Here is a 21,332-nt window from a genome sequence, read left to right on the forward strand (position 1 = left end):
TCTATGAAACCCCTAGTGTGTATTTATGTCTTCCGTCCATCAATTTCCCCACACAGGGTCGCAGGGGCCAACCCATTACAGGGCACAATCGCACATACATTCACACACTATGGACAATTTGGAAATGCCAGTCGGCCTACAACACATGTATTTGGGTCTGGGGGAGGAAACGTGAGAACCCCTGAAGCACAGGGAGAACATGCAAGCTCTGGGAGAGGCTGGATTCAAACCCCCAACCTCAGAGGCAAGGCAAACACGCCAAGCCACCGTGCTCCCCATGTTTACGTCTTGCACCAAATATTTTCCACAAAAACCCTGATAAATATGACGCCGTTACTGAAGTTATATGAACACCCAATCCACCTCTTAGCAAGTTTTTAGGAAGAACCTGGAAAAAACCTACATGAACATGGAGAGAACATGTGAAAAAATAAATGGAGCCCAGGATTGAACCGGGGACCCTGGATCTGTGAGGCAGCAATGATTTCTACCTTGTCACTGTACTGCTAGAATTACAATATTATATATTTAAAATTCTATGCTACAGCACTGCAAAGGGCAATTTTGTTTTGTTGCATCTCCTTATAAAAATATTCAACCAAATGCCTGGGACACACTGTAGGTCTGCATGCTCACTTGCACGTTATATACATTGTATAAGAGGTTTAGACATCATTCGTGGTGGCATCGTCTATGAAAATCAGTATTCCATCTTTGTGACTGTGATTGTGTCAGGAATATATTCAACATGACTTCTTCTCAATGACACAGGTTCTGTCTGACGTGTTCAACGCTCCAGTGTACACAATCGACGTGGCCAACTCTGCCTGTCTCGGCTGTGCCTACAGAGCTGTGCATGGTAGGATTATTTCTTGCTAAATATGTACACCACACTTTTCTCTCTTGATCGTTCTTATTGAAAATAGTCAGCACAATGGCTGTGATGTAAATGTCAAATGTTTAACATCCGGTCACAGTATTTGTGTAGATAAATGATTACAATGTATGGGCTTGACGTTATGAAGATTCATTTCCTAATCGTTTGTCTAACTCAGCCTTCATTAGTGTTTATCATCTACTCATCTGGGCATCATATGTGTCTTTGTGTGTTATATACATGCACAGATTTGTTACTTGTGAATGCTTGGTTATAATTCATATTAGGGTGCTACGCTTTGTCATGACTGCACTCCAGACAGACTCATCAATCTGATTAGAATAATATGATTTGATGGAGAGTGTCGTGTAAAAGCATTGAGCCCGAGTGAGCCATTTGGAGCCTTCACCAAGATCCGCCCAATCACATGTTATACACCCGATTGCTTAATTGCTATAATGGAACAGGGAGCTTTAAATTCTTGAGGAAGATGATAATTATTCTTTTATTATTCAGTCTGTTGTTTGCATTTTTTCCCTGACAAGGGGTTTGGCAATGCTTTCCCATTTGCATCTAGTGTTAATGTGTCACCCTAATCACTCTCGTTATTGCAAATAAAAGCTTGCCTGAGAAGCAGCGTTCACTCTTAGTTTTGTTCTGTTGGTTTATGAATTCTATTGAAGCTTTGGTTAATTAAAAGGGAAGGATAAACAGGCTGAATTATTTGATGGGAAAATGCCATGCCTTTTCTTTAGAGACCGCTGATGTGTCTGAACTCATGACCTCCATGTTGTTCCACTGGATGACTGCTATCACTGCACAGAGCTGGTGTGTGTGCGTACGTGTGTGCGTACGTGTGTGCGTACGTGTGTGTGTGTGTTTGTGTGTGAACATGAGAGAGAGAGAGAGAACGCATTACCATATGCATGTATTTTCAGTTAATATATCATAAAAATATATATAATATTCAGCAACGTCTCAACGTTACATGTCCTATTTCCAAGCTTTTATAATTTTATTATTATTTAGTAGATAATAGTGTTGTCCACTATTTTATTACCTGTTTAGCATACATGGTGGCCCCTTCCAGACTTAATTCCTGTTTTGCATATTAGGGTTTTAAACAACATTATGGATTTATTTTGTTTTTACCTAAACAAAATGCAAAGCAAATTTTTTATGAAAAAAATTGAGTCACTGATAGTGTTAATCTCTATAATAATGTAAAAGATTCAACAATGAAGATAATTCAACAGTGTAAAATTCAATAGTGTAAAATTCAGCAGTTTGTAAGTTTCCATCTGACAGTTTCGTCATTTTAAGATATTGAACTATAAATTTAAAGACCCTCATAAAGTGAAATCACTGTTGTATACTTAAGTAATATTTTTGTGTAAAACCTCTGAGATCTTCATTGTCATGCTGAGAACATATTTATTACTAACTCATTTTTGCCAAAATCATCAGATCTTATAATTCCAAGGTCTTGATATGTCTATGCAATTATTATATAGTCATATGTCAGAGGCCACTCTTTTGTTTTCAATCAAATGGCCATTCAATACTTATTGGTAATTATTTGGTGGCAAACAATGATGATGGGGAAATGTACAGTACATGAGTATGTATTTTTTCCTTTCATCCTGACAAAGGAACCAAATGGTGAAGTGCTGAAATATTCAGCGTGTAACAGAGCGTGACTCTGCAGTCAATTAATCCAAAAGAGCTGCAGTGTCTAACATCCTAATCACCGGTTTCATCAGGCACATATAATTACACGTTACATGACTCACTGTAGTGATTCAGAGGAGTTTTAACACAGTTCTGTGGTATTCAGTTAAAATTTGTAAAGGTCCAACTAAATTGCTTGCTTATAAAAGTCTGGATAAACAACTAACATGACTGACTGGTGACAACAGTCACCTTTTAATGCTGAACCATTAGTGGTTATGTTTTTGTTTTGTTTTTTCCGTAGTGGAACTTCAGGTTACCGTTTTTGACTAGTGCCACAGTCTCTAAACAGATGTGCCACTAAATGTAAATCAGCTTTGCCATGAACATGCCTGGTGGTTTACACGTAATTGGCTATTACTCACGAGTACAAAGAAAATCAGCATTACAGAAACTTCTGAATAAAATCTGACCTTTTAGTTCAGTGTGGCGTATGAAAACATTTACACACAATTTTACTAAAAGATTGAGGCCCACTGTTCCTGTTGGATTAATTCAGCAGTGCTACATCTCTAGTTTCATAAATGCTGAACGTTTTTAGGGAAAATGGCTTTATGAGTCATAAGAGACAGCGAATTGATATTAAGGACCGAGTCTCACTCACTCTGCCATTAGCTAAAACCTCAGATGGATGACTCGTCAACTTAATCATGCCTTTTCTGGATCCATGCTCTAATTCCTCATCTGGTTTTATCGTAATCCAGCTGCATAGACATGAGACAAGGCTGATGAGAGCCCTAAGGTTGTTCATTAAAAACTAAAGCAGGTTTGAAATGGTTGTGGACTACATGAGCAACAGAGAATGGTGTTCAGGTCGGCTTTTATTATATTCGGCACTCTGTTTTATTCATTTGTGTTATTTATTCATTTCTGCTGTGGCCATCAGTAGTGTAGAATAGAGATGGGTGTCAGTGGTTCATCGTAATAAACCACAGTCTCAATTTCTCCTTGACTTGATTGTATTAGTATCAGTATTGCTCTTGTGTCAGCCTTAATGGCTAAAAAGACTGATGAGGATATTGAGAACAGTGAAGGTTCTCGCAGTTGAGTGCCCTTAACTCTGAATCGGTTCTGCCTTCATTACTGTAACTAAATCTCATAGGGCTTCTAGTCCAAAACAACTTGAAGTGTCTGGAAGTATAATCTCAGATAGACCTGATTTATTATATACTAAAGTTCTCTCTTTGTGGATGTTTGAAACAATAACCTGAGGGTTGTGTGTGTGTGTGTGTGTGTGTGTGTGTGTGAGAGAGAGATAATTTAGGCATTACAGTCAGCTGCACAGTTTCAGTGTCTAAGCTGCTACCATTACAGAACCTAGCACTCTGGACCTTATTTACACAGGGAAAGAAATGGATGTTACTTTCCAGTGGACCTACTTTTTTAAAAAAAAAAATCTTCCCCTGAAATGGTGCGACGGCTATGATTTGACAGAAAGGCTACACTCTGTACAATTGTGGTGAGCAGAAAAGCATCTCAGAACCTTGAGGCGGATGGGCTACAACAGCAGAAGACCACGTCGGGTTCCACTTCTGTCAGCCAAGAACAAAAAACTGAGACTGCAGTGGGCACAAACTGGACAGGTGAAGACCGGAAAACTGTACTCTGGTCTGATGAATCTCGATTTCTGCTGAGGCACACAGGTGGAAGGGTCAGAATTTGGCACCAACAGCATGAATCCATGGACCCAATTTGCCTCGTGTCAACAGTCCAGGCTGGTGAAGGGGGTGTAATGGTGTGGGGAATGTTTTTTTGGCACACTTTGGGCCTATTAATACCAATCAATCATCGCTCGAATGCCACAACCTATTTGAGTATTTTTACTGAACATGTACATCCCTTCTTGGTCACAATTCACCCATATCCTGATGGCTACTTCCAGCATGATAATGCGCCATATCACAAAGTAAAAGTCATCTTAAACTGGTTTCATGAACCACCTGAATCCAGTAGAACACCTGTGGCATGTGGTAGAACAAGATTTGCAGCATGAACGTCCTGTAAAATCTGCAGAAATTACATGATGCACTTTAAATTTTAACATGGACCAGAATCTCAGAAGAATGTTTCCAACATCTTGTGGAATTCATGCCTCGAAGAATTGAGAATGATTTGAGAGCAAAGGGAGTCCTGACCCAGTATTAGTACAGTTCCTAATAAAGTGTGAGGTGAGTGGATTTTGACTTGCATAAGAGATTTGTACAAAATGCCCCAATCAACTAATTATAAACAAGGAGAATGATTGGAGATTGGCGTTAAACAATAACATCTTATTTTCAATTGCAGAAGTGAGTGATAATTTTGTTTTGGTGTTCTCAAATCTCAAATACTGTTCTGTTGAGAGTCTACACCATCATTCTTTTATAGCCTCTCTAGTGAACAGGAAGCCATTTTGAATGCCGCTTTAGAGTATGTGAATTAGTCCTCCATGCTTGCAAGCTGGAGATTGCAGGGTTTTATGTGAAGATGTAATTTTGAGTTAAATATCATTGACTATAAAATATTACTGTGACAAGTCTAAAATTACTGGAAACATAAAATTTTTTGATAAAATTGGGATATTGCCTCCTTGTGATGTTCCTGCATAATGTAGTTCCACTAGTAATGTTTGCTCTGTCTGTGGCAGCATTAGAGGACAATTGGGCTCATTACTATTAAAAGCTTTTCAATACTAAACCATTAATATAAAAATGCATTCCAGTACTAAAGCGATTAAAATTCAAATGTGATTTTAAAGGAATTTGACAGCAATAATGATTGCAATCGGCACTACCAAATTAACAATTTGCATTGAATTAGCAGCATAGCTAGTTCAGCAGACATCAGCAGAATTATCCCAACTAACAGGTTGGTACCTGGCTCAAAGTTGCCCAGGACTTCTTAGGGGGGAAAAAATAATAACCTTTCAGAACTAAAATAATTGTCAACAAAAAGCTGTACAATGTCCAAACTCAAATCTGATCCTCCCAATCCTTGATGTAAACTCCAAAACCACTATAATACCTTATTTCATCTTCATTAACTTTTTCTTGCTCGGGGTTACAGTGAATCCAGTGTTTATCCTGGAAACTCTTGGAAAACCCGAGGATAATACACCAGTCCATCACAGGGCATGACTGCAACAGACAAAAATATATTTAAATACATTTAAGTAACATCAGCTTGGGTTTGATATGTTGATATAATTATTGTTCATTAATGTAAACAAAACGACCAATCCATGACACTGTCATAAACAGCCTAATTAAATTTCTTTTTAAAAAACATGGATTTGGGAAACCTGGCCTGGTAGAATTGGAGGGAGTATGGGATGTGTATGACGTGAATATTTCATAGCAAGTCAGCCTGTCTGAAACTTTTGAAGTTAAATTTTGAAAAAAAAAAACTGTGGTAATAATAAATCCTGGTAAAAAAAAAAATGGTTATGTAAAATTGGTTAATTATTAATTTTTTAGCCTCTGCACACTTTCATTTGAATTGCGTCATACAGTACTACTTGGCATTAGGTATTAGTCTCAGTGACTTCACTGTTATCACTAGACTGATTGAGTACACGCTGTTATATACGCTGTTATAGATACTGCTGGTTTCAGATAATTACTGCACCACTGCATCATATAGCATTTACACACGAACATTTTCCTTTGCTGGTTACTGCTGACTGTGTTGATTTTATATTCTGCTGCTCCTGAAAGGAAATGAATCATGGTTCAGCATGACTAAGTTAACTTGTAATTCCACCAGATCGATCTCATTCCTCAGCCGAGTTTATTCTGTTTCATTCGGTCATTACAGTATTCAGTCGATATGGCATGATGTGCGCGTGATTTATGTTTCCAAGGTGCTTCAGTATGAGCTTTACCTCTCCGTTGCATACTTGCAGGTTACTTGACATGTCTTGGCTGGTTGTTTGGCGTATAAAACATTGACATGCCACCCAAATCATGACTGAATATGAAGACATTTTCCAGCTCATGGATCAGGCTTCCCTTCCACTATTCATCACTATGTAGCCTTGGTTTCCAGGCACACTTTAAATCCTCGCCTCAACTATACTATTTTCCAAATCTCATTTCTGTTACAACCAGTGAGCAGGGAAAAAAATGCTAGATATACTAAAGGTCAACCAACACACAAAGGAAACTGCACATGAAGACATGAGGTGTTTGAAATAGCATGTGAGACCTCTGTGCACTTTTCTAACGCTTTGCTTTTTTTGCTGATTTTTTTCCTCCCAGGACTAGCTGCTGAAATGGGAATGTCATTTGCAGAGGCAGTGAATGAAGCCCCAGAGGCACAGCTCGCAGTGAGACCAACCCCAGGAGCTGAAAAGGTATGCCAATACATCCAGCATCACACCCCAGACCAGCTCAATTGGCAGCTTTAGATCAACGAAAAATTCAATTCACCTATTCATCCAATGGAAGAATTTAATTGCATATGTTCTCTATGAAAAACTGGTTTGCTCTACTGTTTTGCACTCCTGGTTTAGTTCACTCCAACAGTGTAATGTGCAGAATATTTTATATGTGATATAAATTATGCTCAGTTCACATAAACATTCACTATATAATTGTATTTTAGGAGCCTTTGAGGACTGATATAATAGAATACATACAGTGGGGAAATAAGTATTGGACGCGCCAACGTTTTTTTTCAGTAAATATGTTTCCATTGAGGCTATTCACATGAAATGTTCACCAGACATCAGTATTAACCAAAGAAATCCAGAAATATAAAGAATTCACAACATTAAAATCCATAAATAAAGTTATGTGTAATAAAGTGGAAAAAATATTTGAACACGCTAACTGAAATTTTTTAAATACTTTGTGGAGAAGCCTTTGTTTGTAATGACAGCTTCAATACGCTTCTTGTATGAAGAAATTAATCAGCTGCAGTATTCAGGTGTGATTTTGGCCCATTCTTCTACACATATTGTCTTTAAATCTTGTTCAATTAAATTCAAGTCAGGTGATTGACTGGGCCATTCTAACGCCTTGATTTTTTTCTCTGAAACCAATTGAGAGTTTCCTTTGCTGTATGCTTTGGATCGTTGTCCTGTTGGAAGTCCACCCACATGTCATCTTCATCATCCTGGTGGATGGCAGCAGATTCTTCTCTAGAATCTCCCGGTAAAGGGCTCCATTCATCATTCCTTCAATTATATGCAGTCTGCCCGAAACCTGTGATGAAAAACAGCCCCACACCATGATGCTTCCACCTCCAAACTTCACTGTTGGTATAGTGTTTTAAGGGTGATGTGGAGTGCATTTCTTCTCAAAACATGGTGTGTAGTATGACAGCAAAAAAAGTTCAATTTTGCTCTCGTCTGACCAGACTCCACTCGCCCAGTATTTCATAGGCTTTTCCAAATGAGTTGTAGCAAACTTTAAACGAGCTTCGACATGCCTTTTCTTTAGTAATGGAGTCTTGCGGGGTGAGCGTGAGCACTGGAGTGCATTGCCCATTGTTTTCTCTGTGATGATGGCACCTGTTGCCTCCAAGTGTTTCTGGAGCTCTTTCCGAGTGGTCCTTGGCTCTTGGGCTACTCTTCTGACTATTCTTCTGACTCCCTGGTCAGAAATCTTGCGAGGGTGACGGAGTGATGTTGCTTCCACTTGTGGATAAAGGCCCCAATGGTGTTTACTGGAAGATTCAGAAGTTTTGAAATACGTCTGTATCTGATTCCATCAATATATTTTGCAACAATAAGGTTGTGAAGGTCTTGGGAGAGCTCTTTGATTGTACCCATCATGAGATATTTCTTGTGTGACACCTTGGTAACAAAAAGACTTTTTATAGACCATCAATTCACTAACCCAGCTGATATTAATTTGCATAGATAGGGGGTATAATTACTTATGGATTTCAGCTGGTTCCTTGCCTTACCTTGCCTTGGCGAACTGCTTTTTCTTAGCATGTTCAATATTTTTTTTCCCTGTGTCATTCCACTTTATTACACACAATTTTATTTATGGACTTTAATGTTGTGAATTCTTTATATTTCCAGATTTCTTGAGTTAAGACATCTGTATTGGTCTGGTGGAAATTTCATTTGAATAGCCACATTGGAAATATATTTACTGAAAAAATGTTGACGTGTCCAATACTTATTTCCCCCACTGTACATACAATGTTCTGTATAACTGGATTTAATAAGGGTTTAATACAGTTGTGCTCATAAATTTACATAACCCTTGCTGAATCAGCAAAATGTTAATAATTGAAAAAATAGTAATAATGGGGATAATAAAAATTGCATTTTGTTTTGTATTTAGTTCTACCCTGAATAAGCTATTTCACATAACAAATGTTTACATCTAGTCCACAAGACACAATAATAACTAAATTTACAGAAATTAACCAGTTCAAAAGTTTATACACCCTTGATTATTAATACCGTGTGTCGTTACCTGGATGATCAACGACTGTGTTTATGTTTTGTGAGAGTTGTTCATGAGTCTCTTGTTTGTCCTGAGCAGTTAAACTGCCCACTGTCCTTTAGAAAAATCCTCCAGGTCCTGCACATTCTTTGCTTTTACAGCATCTTCTGCATATTTTAACTCTTTCTAACAGTCGCTATATGATGCTGAGATCCATCTTTTCACACTGAGGACAACTGAGGGACTCGTACACAACTATTACAAAAGGTGCAAACGTTCACTGAAGATCAAGAAGGCAACACGATTTCAAACCGGATGATCGGTGTAAATTGTTATATTGTTTAAAGCTCTTATTTTTTTCATTTAGTACTGCCCTGCAGAAGCTACATAAGATATTAAAAAATTTTTAAAAACACAAAACATAAAAACAGTTGTGTTGATCATCCAGGTAACATCACACAGTATTAAGAATCAAGGGTATGTAACCCTATGTTCAGTTATTTTTGTGTCATGTGGACTATATGTAAATATCTGTTATGTGAAATAGCTTATTCGAGGCAGTACTAAATAAAAAAGAAAATGCAGTTTTTACCATCCCTTTTATTATTATTTTAAATTATTAAAATGTTCTGCAACGGGTTTGTAAATTTATGAGCACATCTCTATACGTCACGTAACTCACGTAATGGTGGTTAGGATGGAGGCAAGTGCAGATAAGAGCTTTTATTAAACGAGATATAGGCAGACAAATCCAAATCATGAGACAATAGCATGGTCAAAACAGGCAAATGGTCAGGCCATCAGCAAACAGGATAAACTAGACTCAGACAAGACTCAAATAACGAGGACGAGAACCAGATCAAAACCATGAAACATAAAGCTAGGAACAAGGCTTGGTACACGACAGAGACTATGGCAACTGAGCGTAATACTTCGCCAAGAATTTCAGAATTTCCTTGAATTTGTATGTCCCGTTTTTGCTTTAATGACAGTGTGCATTCAAGCTGGCATGGACTCCACAACACCTTATGATCCATTTTAGATCAATCGGAGTGTCGTCTGAACACATACTTCAACAGAAGAGATTAGGCATGAGGGAAATCTGACCTTTTCTACAAAGCAGATAACATGGTCAATATCACAAATTTCATTACATTTAAACAGGGACCTAAAAGTAGACGAATCTTAAGTATTAAATATTCAAGATGTTGAAGATTTACTTTCTTTCAAAACCTTCTATTTATTTCCAATTTTAAATAAATAAATGAAAAACCCAGATTTTCAATGTGCTCTTCTCTCTCTCTGTGTGTGTGTGTGTGTGTGTGTGTGTGTGTGTGTGTGTGTATGTGTATCTCTATCTATCTATCTATCTATCAATCTATAGATATATAGACATATGTGTGTGTGTGTGTGTGTGTGTGTGTGTATGTGTGTACTAAATTGTTTCAGAAAGAAAACACAAAATACAGTTTTTAAATGATAATAATATTAATCGAAGCAAAAAAAAACCTTATCCAATACAAACTGGGCCTGTGTGAAAATGTATTTGCCCCCATAGTCACTAATTCGGCAAATCTATGAAACTGCATTCATAATGGAGACTGGACTAGACAAACCAGACAACCAGGCCTGATTTCTGCAAACCCTGTTCAATCAAATCAACACTTAAATAGAACTTGTCCAACAGCATGAAGTTGGTTAAAAGGTCTTACCCAGTAACACACTATGCCAAAGTTGAAAGAAATTCTAGAAATGATGAGGAAGAAGGTGATTGAAATACATTAGTCTGGGAAGGGTTACAAAGCAATTTCAAAGGCTCTGGGGCTCATCCTGGGTGGCGCAACCAGATTTTAAGGGGGCAGTTAGTTTTTCATATTGGTGATAGGTGTTGGATTTTTTTTTTCCTTCAATAAATGAAATAAATAAAAACAATATTGTGTATTTACTCAGGTTGATTTGTTTTATGTTGTATTTAGTTTGAAGATCTAAAACTATTTAGTAAGAGATATTCACAAAAACAGAACGAATCAGTAAATACTTTTCCACAGCCCTGTGTGTGTGTGTGTGTGTGTGTGTGTGTGAGAGAGAGAGTAAGAGACTGTTATATGTATTGTAATAGATAGAGTACTATAGTAAAATAGTTGAATGATTACACTGATTCACTTCATACAAGCACAAAACCCACACTGAATTATAAATAATATGCGTATATACTGTAATCTAGCCTGTTAAAAGAAGGCAGGGTGTACACCCACATGGGAAGACTATGGTGCAGTAGACTTCCTTTATGCTTCATTAAGGATGATTTTTTTTTGTAATTGATGATTGATGAGGAGGAGGAGGAGGATGAGAACAGTAATAATATTAATTGTAATAATGGCATGTTAATGGTTTAACCCCTTCAGTGATTTAATCATATCAGGAAAGAACACTTGTATGGCTCATTAGCAAAGGTTCATTTCAGAACTATAAAAGAAAACCAAAGACTGATGGTTGTGTTCGTGAAACAGATCTGCTGCATTAACACATTAACCTCAGTAATGTGGTTATCCACACATTAACTTAGAAACTAGGATGAAACACTTTGTATAAGGCAGCGTGGTTTACTTAACGCATCTGCTTTAATGACCTTGTATCATGTTTTGTTTTCAAACTCCCTTTCTGAACAAGATCAGCAATGTTTTGCTATTCCGATGACGTTTTTCTTGGTCACGACAACTCGTGAGATCTGCCCTGTGATGGAGTGACCGCTTTGTTTGGCGAAGGACTAAAATGAACAGTTTTTTTTTTGTCATTTTTCTGGAACAACATGAGGTTAACGTAAACATAAATCTCATTATTATGCATGAGCTTGCCGCTGACAGCTCAACAGCAAATATTGGAAATGTATTTTATGTCTTCTTTAATTGCTGAAGGTCAGTCCTTCTGGTCACGAGAATGGTGTTTCTTTCTTTATGAGCACGTCAGAAACATAGCAGTCCACGGATGGATCTGCTGGGATGCCTTGTGTTAACCACAGTGATGTTGCTGTCACTGCAAAGGTAGTGGTATGTGTAGTTTCCCCTGAGAGCATCCAAAGGAAGTGTGGCTGCTCTGATTTCCCATAAGGAGTAAACACGGAAAGTCCTCAGCGCTGATCAAAACAATATAGAATGCTCACTGGGGTTATGTATTTGTCAGGATTTTGTTTTATTGTGAAAATTCAATTCATTTTTATTGGTAATGCTCTTTAACAGTAGATACTGGCACAGAGTAGCTTTACAGATATTCAGATGTAGATTTAGATTCCAATCCACAGTGGTGACAATGGCAAAGAAAAAAACTTTCTGAGAAACCTTGAAAGGAACTGCAAAACGAACCCATTCTCTTCTGGCTGACACCAGATGATAAATATTTACTTTTCTAAAACTGTATATTACAGTCAAATGGTACAAAATGTGTTGAAATCAGGTAATATTGTAAATAGGAGTCTAAGCACAGGACTGTCTTTATGATTACAGCAGCAGTTGTCAGTACACATCTACAATATCTAGGTGAGATTATGCACTGAAACAAGGATGAGAGGTAAGAATTTTGGGAAGTACAAATCTTTAAGGCATCCATGCGGGACCATCAACAACAGCAAAATGTAAAAATTGGCTTCAGTATGTATTTAAAAATGACCAAATTTATGAACGAGATCCTTTTGAATGAATACATAACCAGTGGTGTTTCTGGACCGTTTTGCTCACCTTTATTTCTTATTTGCTGCTAGTCTGTTGTTGCTGTTTTTCTAGTGTCCATCGGGCCTTGTTCCACTTCCTTCCAATCGAGCTAAATGAAAAAAAGAGGGGGAAAAAATGCCTTCTGGTCCACATGGCAGACTTGGTCCACTCCCCTCAAGGGGTCCGCCTAGAAAATGTGTTTTTGCTATTCTTTTGAGTGCAGCTATGCCACTATAATCAGACTATAGTGTTCATTATAATTATTAATTTCTGATTTCCTGTGAGACTCACCTGATGCACGCGTTTCAATTTATTAAAAATAAAAAGGCATGATGGTTAAAGTAAAAAAAAAAAAAAAAAAAATATATATATATATATATATCACTAGATATGTGTTTCGTAATCACGCAGGAATAATACAACATGCCTGAAAATAATATTATAGACCCTTTTAAAATCTGGAATTTTGGGCAGAAAGGCCATGTTACAGACAATAAATATAGAAAGCAAGGAAGGTCCATATGCTTCTAAATTTAATGTGAAGACGCAGTGAATATTTCCTCTTCAGAACAAGGTTTGCTGGTTTGTGCACTCTGGCTCTGCTGATGCTGCTGCCCACTGCTGCTGCACACTGATTTGCTTCCTTATTGATTCATTAACCGTACAGTTGCTAAAAATATACCGTGTCTCCATGTGGTGTGCATTATTTAATATGATACATAAATAACAATGTGAGATTCAGTCCATGCGTGGATACACCATGTATGGGGTAGTGCTCGGCATTGTCTGCGAGAGGTTTACATTTGAAATGTCATTTTCTTGCAGTTCGGTGCATCTGCCGTAACTGGGTTTATTTTTTAATGCTGGGAAGACATAGCCATGTCGGTTCACCCGAGCCTGAACCTGCTCAACAACCCAGAGAGGGATAAAAGTGAGCCCATTTTTCTCAAGCATTTGATTAATCCTCATAATATCATTACAGAATGTTCTAAAACCTATGGGGAAAAATGTGTTCTGCTGTTCTTAATTTGCTTCACTTTGCTGTGTCCTACTTCAGCTCAGCAGTCAATAGAGTACATGCCACTCTGAGCTCGCTTTTGATGAAGGGTCCTCTTTGATATTTAATGGCGTAGTCGTTCTCAGTTTCTCTTGCACATTGAAGTCCGGTCAACACGAAACCGAATGCTGGCTTTTTCAGGAGTCATATTTCAGATTTCACGCTGGGATGGCGAGAGCTGTGAGGAGAGCTCTCATATTTGATTTGTAGGAAGGAACACACCTCTTGAAAATATTGGCAGGTTTAAAGAGTTTTCTAGTGATATTCTTTTGTCTAGGCTTAGTAGTTTTGGAAAGATGGTGCTGTCTTCTGACAGTTATTTGCTATGATCAACAAAGCACAGTGGGACTGTCAGGGCTGGCTCATATGTAAGGTTCTCTCTGAAGGAATGATTGCTGTTTATTGCATTTTAAAAAAAGTTCAAGTTATTGAACTAATCCATATCCAAACTGTTGCATTCTTCTTTTGTGATGCTTTTCCAGGCTTGTAGAGCAGCCTCTTTCAGTTGTTGTTTGTTTTGTGGGGTTTCTTCTCCTCAGATGGTGAAATGCATGCTCAACTAGGTTAAGGTCTGGTGACTGACTTGGCCAGCCTAAAACCTTCCAGTTTTTTTCCCCTGATGAAGTCATTTGTTGTGTTGTCAGCATGTTTTGGGTCATTGTCCTGCTGCATGATGAAGTTCCTCTCAATTAGATTGGGTTTTCTGTAAATTGTGGACACAATGTTTCTGTTGACTTCTGAATTCATTCTGCTGCTACCATCATGAGTCGTCATCAATAAAGATTAGTGAGCCTGTTCCAGAAGCATCCATGGAAGCCCAAGCCATGACACTACCTCCACCATGCTTGGTGTGTGTTGTGGATCATGAGCAGATCCATTCTTTCTCCACACTTTGGCCTTTTCATCACTTTTGTAGAGGTTTATCTTGATTCCACAACTTTTGTGGCTCATCTCTGGTTTTATCTTCACCCCTGCCCTGTGGAGGTTGTTGGTGATGCCACTGAATGTTGTTTTGGGGTTTTTCTTCACAGCTCTCACAATTTTTCTGTCATCAACTGTTGATGTTTTCCTTGGCCGACATGTTCCATGTCTGGTTGTTAGTACACCGATGGTTTATTTCTTTTGAAGGACATTTCAAATTGTTGTATTGGTTATGCTCAATGCGTGTGCAGTGGCTCTGATCGATTTTCCCAGCCTCTCAGCTTCAAAATGGCTTGCCTTTCTCCCATAGACAGCTCTCTGATCTTCTTATTGGTTTATTCTATTTAAAAACATATGCAGTCTTCACAGGTGAAAATCAGGGCTCTAACCAAGATTAGACATTCAGAGCTATTAATTGTTTAAACAGTCAATCTAACAGGGCACACCTGGGTAACTCCTATCAGTCACATGTTCCAATATTTGTGACTCAAAAAAAAAAAAAATGGGTGAGTTCAAACAAAAGGTGCCATGTTCTAAGCTATTTTACACATCTATATGGCCTTGCTGTTTGAATACTTTTGGAGAGGGCTGTACCTAGAGTTTACTCATGTATCTTATCGGTCTGTAAAAGAAAGAGCGTAAAAACGTGTATGCTGCAAACCCATTTACGACACACATTCAGTAAAAGAGAGCGACATGAACTTTTATTATGACTTAGATGAATTGTGTGTGGTTTAATTCTGGAACACTGTTGGCTATTCTACACCTGAATCTTGTGGGATCTTGTGCTCTATTTAGTCTCTTAATTGCCCCACTTGAATCAATTACCAGGCCCTATTAGTGCTTGTCATCCTGTGCCCAGAGGTGCTGCACTTCTCCGAGTTTCCGTACCACACAGGTGTAGTAAAGCTGCAAGATTTAATGGCACCCCTCTAGCTGGAGAATATCTTTAGAGATCTTCTCACCAGCTACATGCAGACCCAAGCTTGAGTGATTTGCTTGGGGACCCAGTTCTCCAGTAGACAGTGGAAGCAAAACATCCTCTCTGGCTACACAAATGTAAATCGCACTAGTAATCCAGTTGGCCTCTGCCATGGTCCCTACTGAAAACTGAGAGACTTTTTCTGGCCTTATTAAGACTGACCCTGGTGGATGAAGAGGGAGGGGAAAGGGTCCACACCAATCTTTCACATTTTAATTGGTATGTGTTTCTCCACCACATCTCTGTCTCTTACTCCATTTCTCCTCCAGTCCTGCACCTATCACGCTTTCATATTGAGGATGCTGTTAGCGTGTAACACGCTGCATATTTCTCTTGCTATGCCCCCGAGATGGGCTGCCAAAGCGTAAAATGGATGGATCGTGTCAAGTGGCGGAAAGCAATTTACCATGGGATACAGAGGCAGAGGGAGAGAAATACGCTCTCCCTGAACTCAAATACAGATCCACCTTCGATAGACAAAATGACTGACCTTGACATGTTCATACGCAGGTGTTTCTTTTATGTAATTCTACAATGCGTATCATTATTCACTGCTTATAAAACTGTGCGTTTAAAAAAATAAGTCAGCAGTCACACCTGGGGCCCAAGATCAACTTCTTTATTTCTTGCAATATCCTAATAAGAAATAAATGATAGTGTAAGATACTTGAGACATTTATGGCCACTATGTTGTATACACAGCGCATATTTCAAACACTGTAAAAGGACCCAAATATGGTGACAGCTTTGAAAGTTCATTTAATTATCAGTCAGTTCTCAACATGAAGTCAACATGACAATGATGAACATTTGATGCCCCCCACTAAATTTTCACAATTAATTGCACATACTGTAATAAGACTATGTCCACATTATGTATTGTACATCTTTGATAATCATTCAGCATCCATCAGGATTAGCAGTAGCGTTCACGGTAGATTATGAAGGTGGAGACATTTTTTAAATGGTATTTTTGTTTTACTTATTGATTTTATTTCCATGCTTACCTTCAGTCATTTCAGATTAGCACTTCTCTCTTTCTGTAGAACAGTAAGGATTTCTGCTTCTCTCTCTTATTATTTTAGCTGTAGGGTAGTTTATTAGGGCTGTCTTTCTATACATTATTGATCCTCCATGTTTAGAGGGTCACAGCATAATCTAATCCAGCTATTTTCCAAATAAAAACGTCACGGTTCAAACATAAAACTCATCAGTTTCACTGCAAGTAACATCATGGACCACACTTTTATTCAGGCATGGCCAACATAACGAAAAAATCTCATTTCCATTATGTATTTTGTATTCAGTTCAATTCCATTTAATTGTATAGCGCAATGGACATTGTCACAAAGCACTTTACAGAAATATATCAATTCAGGATATAAATTTTATATTTATAAATGTATCCCTAATGAGCAAGCCAGTGATGATGGTGGCAGGGAAAAACCCCCAGAGGTGATATAAGGACTCAAAAGAGAACTCATCCTTATCTGGATGACACTGTATGTGATTATAAATAATTCCCTCCTATTACTGTGTGCTATGTAGTCAAAACGTGTAATTTTGTAACCAGGTAATTCATTGTAGTTTTAACATGAAGTGTATTTTGTTGAAGTTACTTATCAAAGTAATTTTGTATCATTCAGACTGTTCTTTGAAGGCTAAAATTGAAGGTATTTCTGTGATTACTTGTTGATGGCTTTGAATTTAAAATGATGAGTGAACTTCAAACTCAAACTTTTTCTTTTCTACTCCTCTAAAGTGCTGTTCTAAATATATTGCAAGGTCCTGCTGAAAACTTCATCATGCAGTTTACTGTTAGGTTTGTTCTAATGACCAAAGTTAGAATGGTTTTTGGTAATGAAATTGATCACTGAAGTCAAGGCTCACAGAAAGTGAGGATTAGAGCATATACATTATTTATATGTATGTATGTGTACATGTGTGTGTGTGTGTGTATGTGTATATATATATATATATATATATATATATATATATATATATATATATATATATATATATATATATATATATATATAATATACACACACACACACACACACACACACACACACACACACACACACACACACACACACACACACACACACATGCTAACCACTGTGGGATGATTAAAAACACTGAAAATCTTGTCTATTCCCAGGGCTGATGGTAGTTAAGTATGTTTGCTGTTGTTCTCAAGTACTAAATTGAATTAAAACACTCTAAATGATCTTGTACCTCAAATGCATAGGACACACATTTTTATACAGTTGGATATTAAATAGAACTACAGATGATTTGCACTGAAGAGTGTGATATAACAATAAAACTGTGTAATCCAGTATAAGTCAGTTCATAGTGCATATTCTAGTTGTTACAACATCAAGAGGATTCGGTCATTTATCTTCACAGAAGCGACTTGAGTGCTTATTTAGTCTCGAGACTGGACTACTGCAAATCACTCTGGCAGGTCTTCCCCTGCGTGCTATCCAACCCTTGTAACTGATCCAGAATACAGCTGCGTGGCTTGTGTTCAATCTTCCGAAGTTGTCCCACTCCAGCATTCCCTCTACTGTAGCTGCTACAAATCCAAAAAAGGACCTCGCGTCTAACCAGAGACACTTATCGTATCCTGCTAGAATGGCAAGACCTGACCCACAATTTCTAAGGGTACAAGAACGACATGCATTAAGATTCTTCTCTGTACTGGCACCCAGACCTGGACCTCCTCACCTCTTTATCTCTTCACCAAGCACTTAAATAAGTTCTCATTTAATTGCTTGCTGTACTTCTCTCTATACGTTTCACTTGATCGTAATCTTAGCCCCTGATCTATTTATACTAGCAGGAAGGATATGAGGATATACTTTTGATGGAGAATACAAAGCAATTCTTTTGAGTCATTGTGTATAAGAGCGTAAATATTGTCCAGCTCCAACATGCTAAATAAAAAGTTGTCTTTGTTCATGCTGCTGAATTCAATTTCCTGTTTCATCCATCCATGCATCGTTCCATTTTCTATACCGCTTATCCTACACAGGGTCACGGGCAGGGACGTTCGCTGGACTGCTAATCATCCGGGGCTGAGCCCAGATTCTTTTCCATCAAAAAACTTTTAATAATATGCTTCTATATAGACTGTTTCCATGCATTTTTTTTGCATGTGAGTGCACATTGCTTTAAAAAAAATTGGACAAAAAGTTGGATTGATCATAAAACTTACCTCAGGTGTTATCATTGACTATGTTTACATGGACAGCAGTAATCTAATTATTGACCTTATTCTGGATAAGATAATACTGAGATTAAGGTGTTTACATGAGTCACTTTTAGGATATTCCGTTCATGTTCCTGTTTTACATGTTATAGAACATAGATCGATTAATGGCACACGTCATTACGTCACTGCACCACACCGTCCGATGTTTCCTCCAGAATTTCACGTATCGACATGCAGTTCATCTTCGTTATGGTACCGTATACAGTTCTGAGTGTTTCTTTTGTAATTTTATGAAAGCTTCAAGTGCAGTTAATAATTTGTCATGCTGTACGTGCAAATAGACGACTGCTTGAAGCGGTGGGCTGCATCCGAAACCGCATATTTACATACTATAGAGTATATAGAAATACATGTATTTCACCTACTATATACTGTAGTAGGTAAGTACGCAGTTTGAGCCGTGCTCTCTTGTTTGCCGTAAAAGGGTTACGCACTGCCGTGTGTGTACGTGTCCTGTCAAAAATGCGGTGAAAACTCCCACACGACGTTAATAGTGTGATTAAGGTGTTTACATGTCTGTAATGCACTTCGATAACGCGACTAAAACAGGAATACTCCACACATCTTAATTCGATTTGTGTTTCTTAGAGTATGACTTTAGTCAGATTAAGGTCATCAATAATCGCTGTTTATATGCTAGTTTCTTAATCAGACAGTATTGTCTTAATCGGGTTAATATCGGATTATTGTTGTCCATGTAAACGTACTGAATGTTTGCAGAACTACCAGAGCGATAAAATACTGTATAAAACTAGTCAAACCCTAGCCAAGGGGAGGCAAACCTAAGCTATCACTCTATGGGTTTAGCTGCTACAATGCCATGCAAAGTGCATTAGCTGTCCTGACAAATGTGGTAGAAAAATGTGCTAACCACTAAGCCAGCATGTCCCCCTATCCTATTTCAATGTAATGAAAATCACATCACTAAGACATTTGGCAATTATAGAGTATGCTATTGCGCTGTGACTGACATTTTATTTCACGTCTCTGTAGGTCTACGGGCCTCTCCTGAAGAGATATGCAGAACTGGAAGAGAAGATTCTCAAGCACACGACATAATGATTCAACTCGCACAGTGTTTTTGAAAAGTCTTACTGTTTTTAATCAGGCTTGAACAGATGATGACTTTAATGTGGTTCTATATAAAGGACTCTGGTTTTCGGTGTGGAAATGTGTGCGCGTTCATTCTGATGACTCAGTTGTGTTCATTGTGGGCAGGAAGCAGCTCGGTGTGAGTATTAATTTGTCCTAACAGGTTAAAATCTATCACCACGTCAGGTGTAAATGTTAAACGGCTATTGTGTAACATAATTCCAATATGAGCTGTGAAATGAAGGAAAACAATAGTTGACAGGAGCTGTGTGACTCGACCTCTCCTTCCCCTTTCTGAGATGGAGAACAGTTATTTTCCTATATATAGTGCATGTGTGTTTCATTGATACTTTGACCTAAGGCTGTGTTCTATTAATAAAAATCCATCTGAGTTTCACACATTCCCACTCAGTGTGCCTCGGCTGCCGCTTTAAATCAATTGGCCATTACTCTCCAGCTCCAGCCTTCGCTGCTGCTAAATGTGAAGTGTATGATAGTGTGCATGCATTAATGTTGCAGTTCTGCAGAGCTCTGTAATGTATTTAAGGCTACACATCATGCATTAATTAAGATCATCACTGTGCCACTATTTACACATCTTTGGATCATATGTTTTGCTTTTTAGCTCCAGGAGGCATTTACTGGTGCTGATGATCCATTAGTGTTACACAGACTCAGCCATCAGCAGTCTAAAGAAACTGGTGAATATACAATATTGTGAATGGTGATGACTCAGATACCTCATGATATTCTTTGTTTTGTTGCATATATGTTTTCTCAGCTTTATTCCTGTGTCCAAACTAGATAACATCAGGATATTAGAGCCGCTTTGAGAAAACATTACAGGGCTTTATGAGTTGTTCTCCTCTATATAATACTATATATGGTAAATAAACCTTTGTAACCAAGCACTTTCATTCTGTGTTTGTTGTACACTGCACATTTAGCACATCTCAGGAAGATGGGCTGATTGATTTTTCATATTAAAATGAGACTAATTGCATTAAACATAACTAATGTATTTTTTTTTTAAATAAATAAATTATACAGATGGGAATGGCTACTTATAGAAATAAAATGTCCTCACAACACCTTGTACTTTCTTAGTTATGATTTTGTATCTAATCCAATAAAAGCGTCTTGTTTAATTGTGTGTTTTGTTCTAAAGCAATTAGTAATCCTATAGATTCATGTAAACTTGATGTATTAAAGCGGCAATGAGGATGGTGGATTACTGACTGTGATTGCATTGTTTTTACTCATGCAATCAAGTGACTACAAGCTTTCCACATGGAAGCA

The 21,332-nt window shown here is 37.8% G+C and overlaps 1 protein-coding gene across 4 annotated transcripts in view; it reads left to right on the top strand.

Moving 5' to 3' along the window:
• The window catches only part of xylb (xylulokinase homolog (H. influenzae)), a 64,736-nt gene extending 43,669 nt beyond the window's left edge, over positions 1-21,067 (top strand). For 3 of the 4 annotated variants that reach the window (XM_017478920.3, XM_017478911.3, XM_047157997.2), the window contains 3 exons: positions 772-859; positions 6,847-6,941; positions 19,935-21,067. In XM_017478920.3, the coding sequence (XP_017334409.1) occupies positions 772-859; positions 6,847-6,941; positions 19,935-20,000 (249 nt within the window). In that variant the 3' untranslated portion in view covers positions 20,001-21,067. The remainder of the gene's footprint in view (positions 1-771; positions 860-6,846; positions 6,942-19,934) is intronic. The other variant, XR_006983137.2, reaches the window with a different exon arrangement.
• Positions 21,068-21,332: the final 265 nt, after the last annotated feature.

Source organism: Ictalurus punctatus, chromosome 1 (genome assembly GCF_001660625.3).
Source record: "Ictalurus punctatus breed USDA103 chromosome 1, Coco_2.0, whole genome shotgun sequence".
In the NCBI taxonomy this organism is placed as follows: Eukaryota; Metazoa; Chordata; class Actinopteri; order Siluriformes; family Ictaluridae; genus Ictalurus; species Ictalurus punctatus.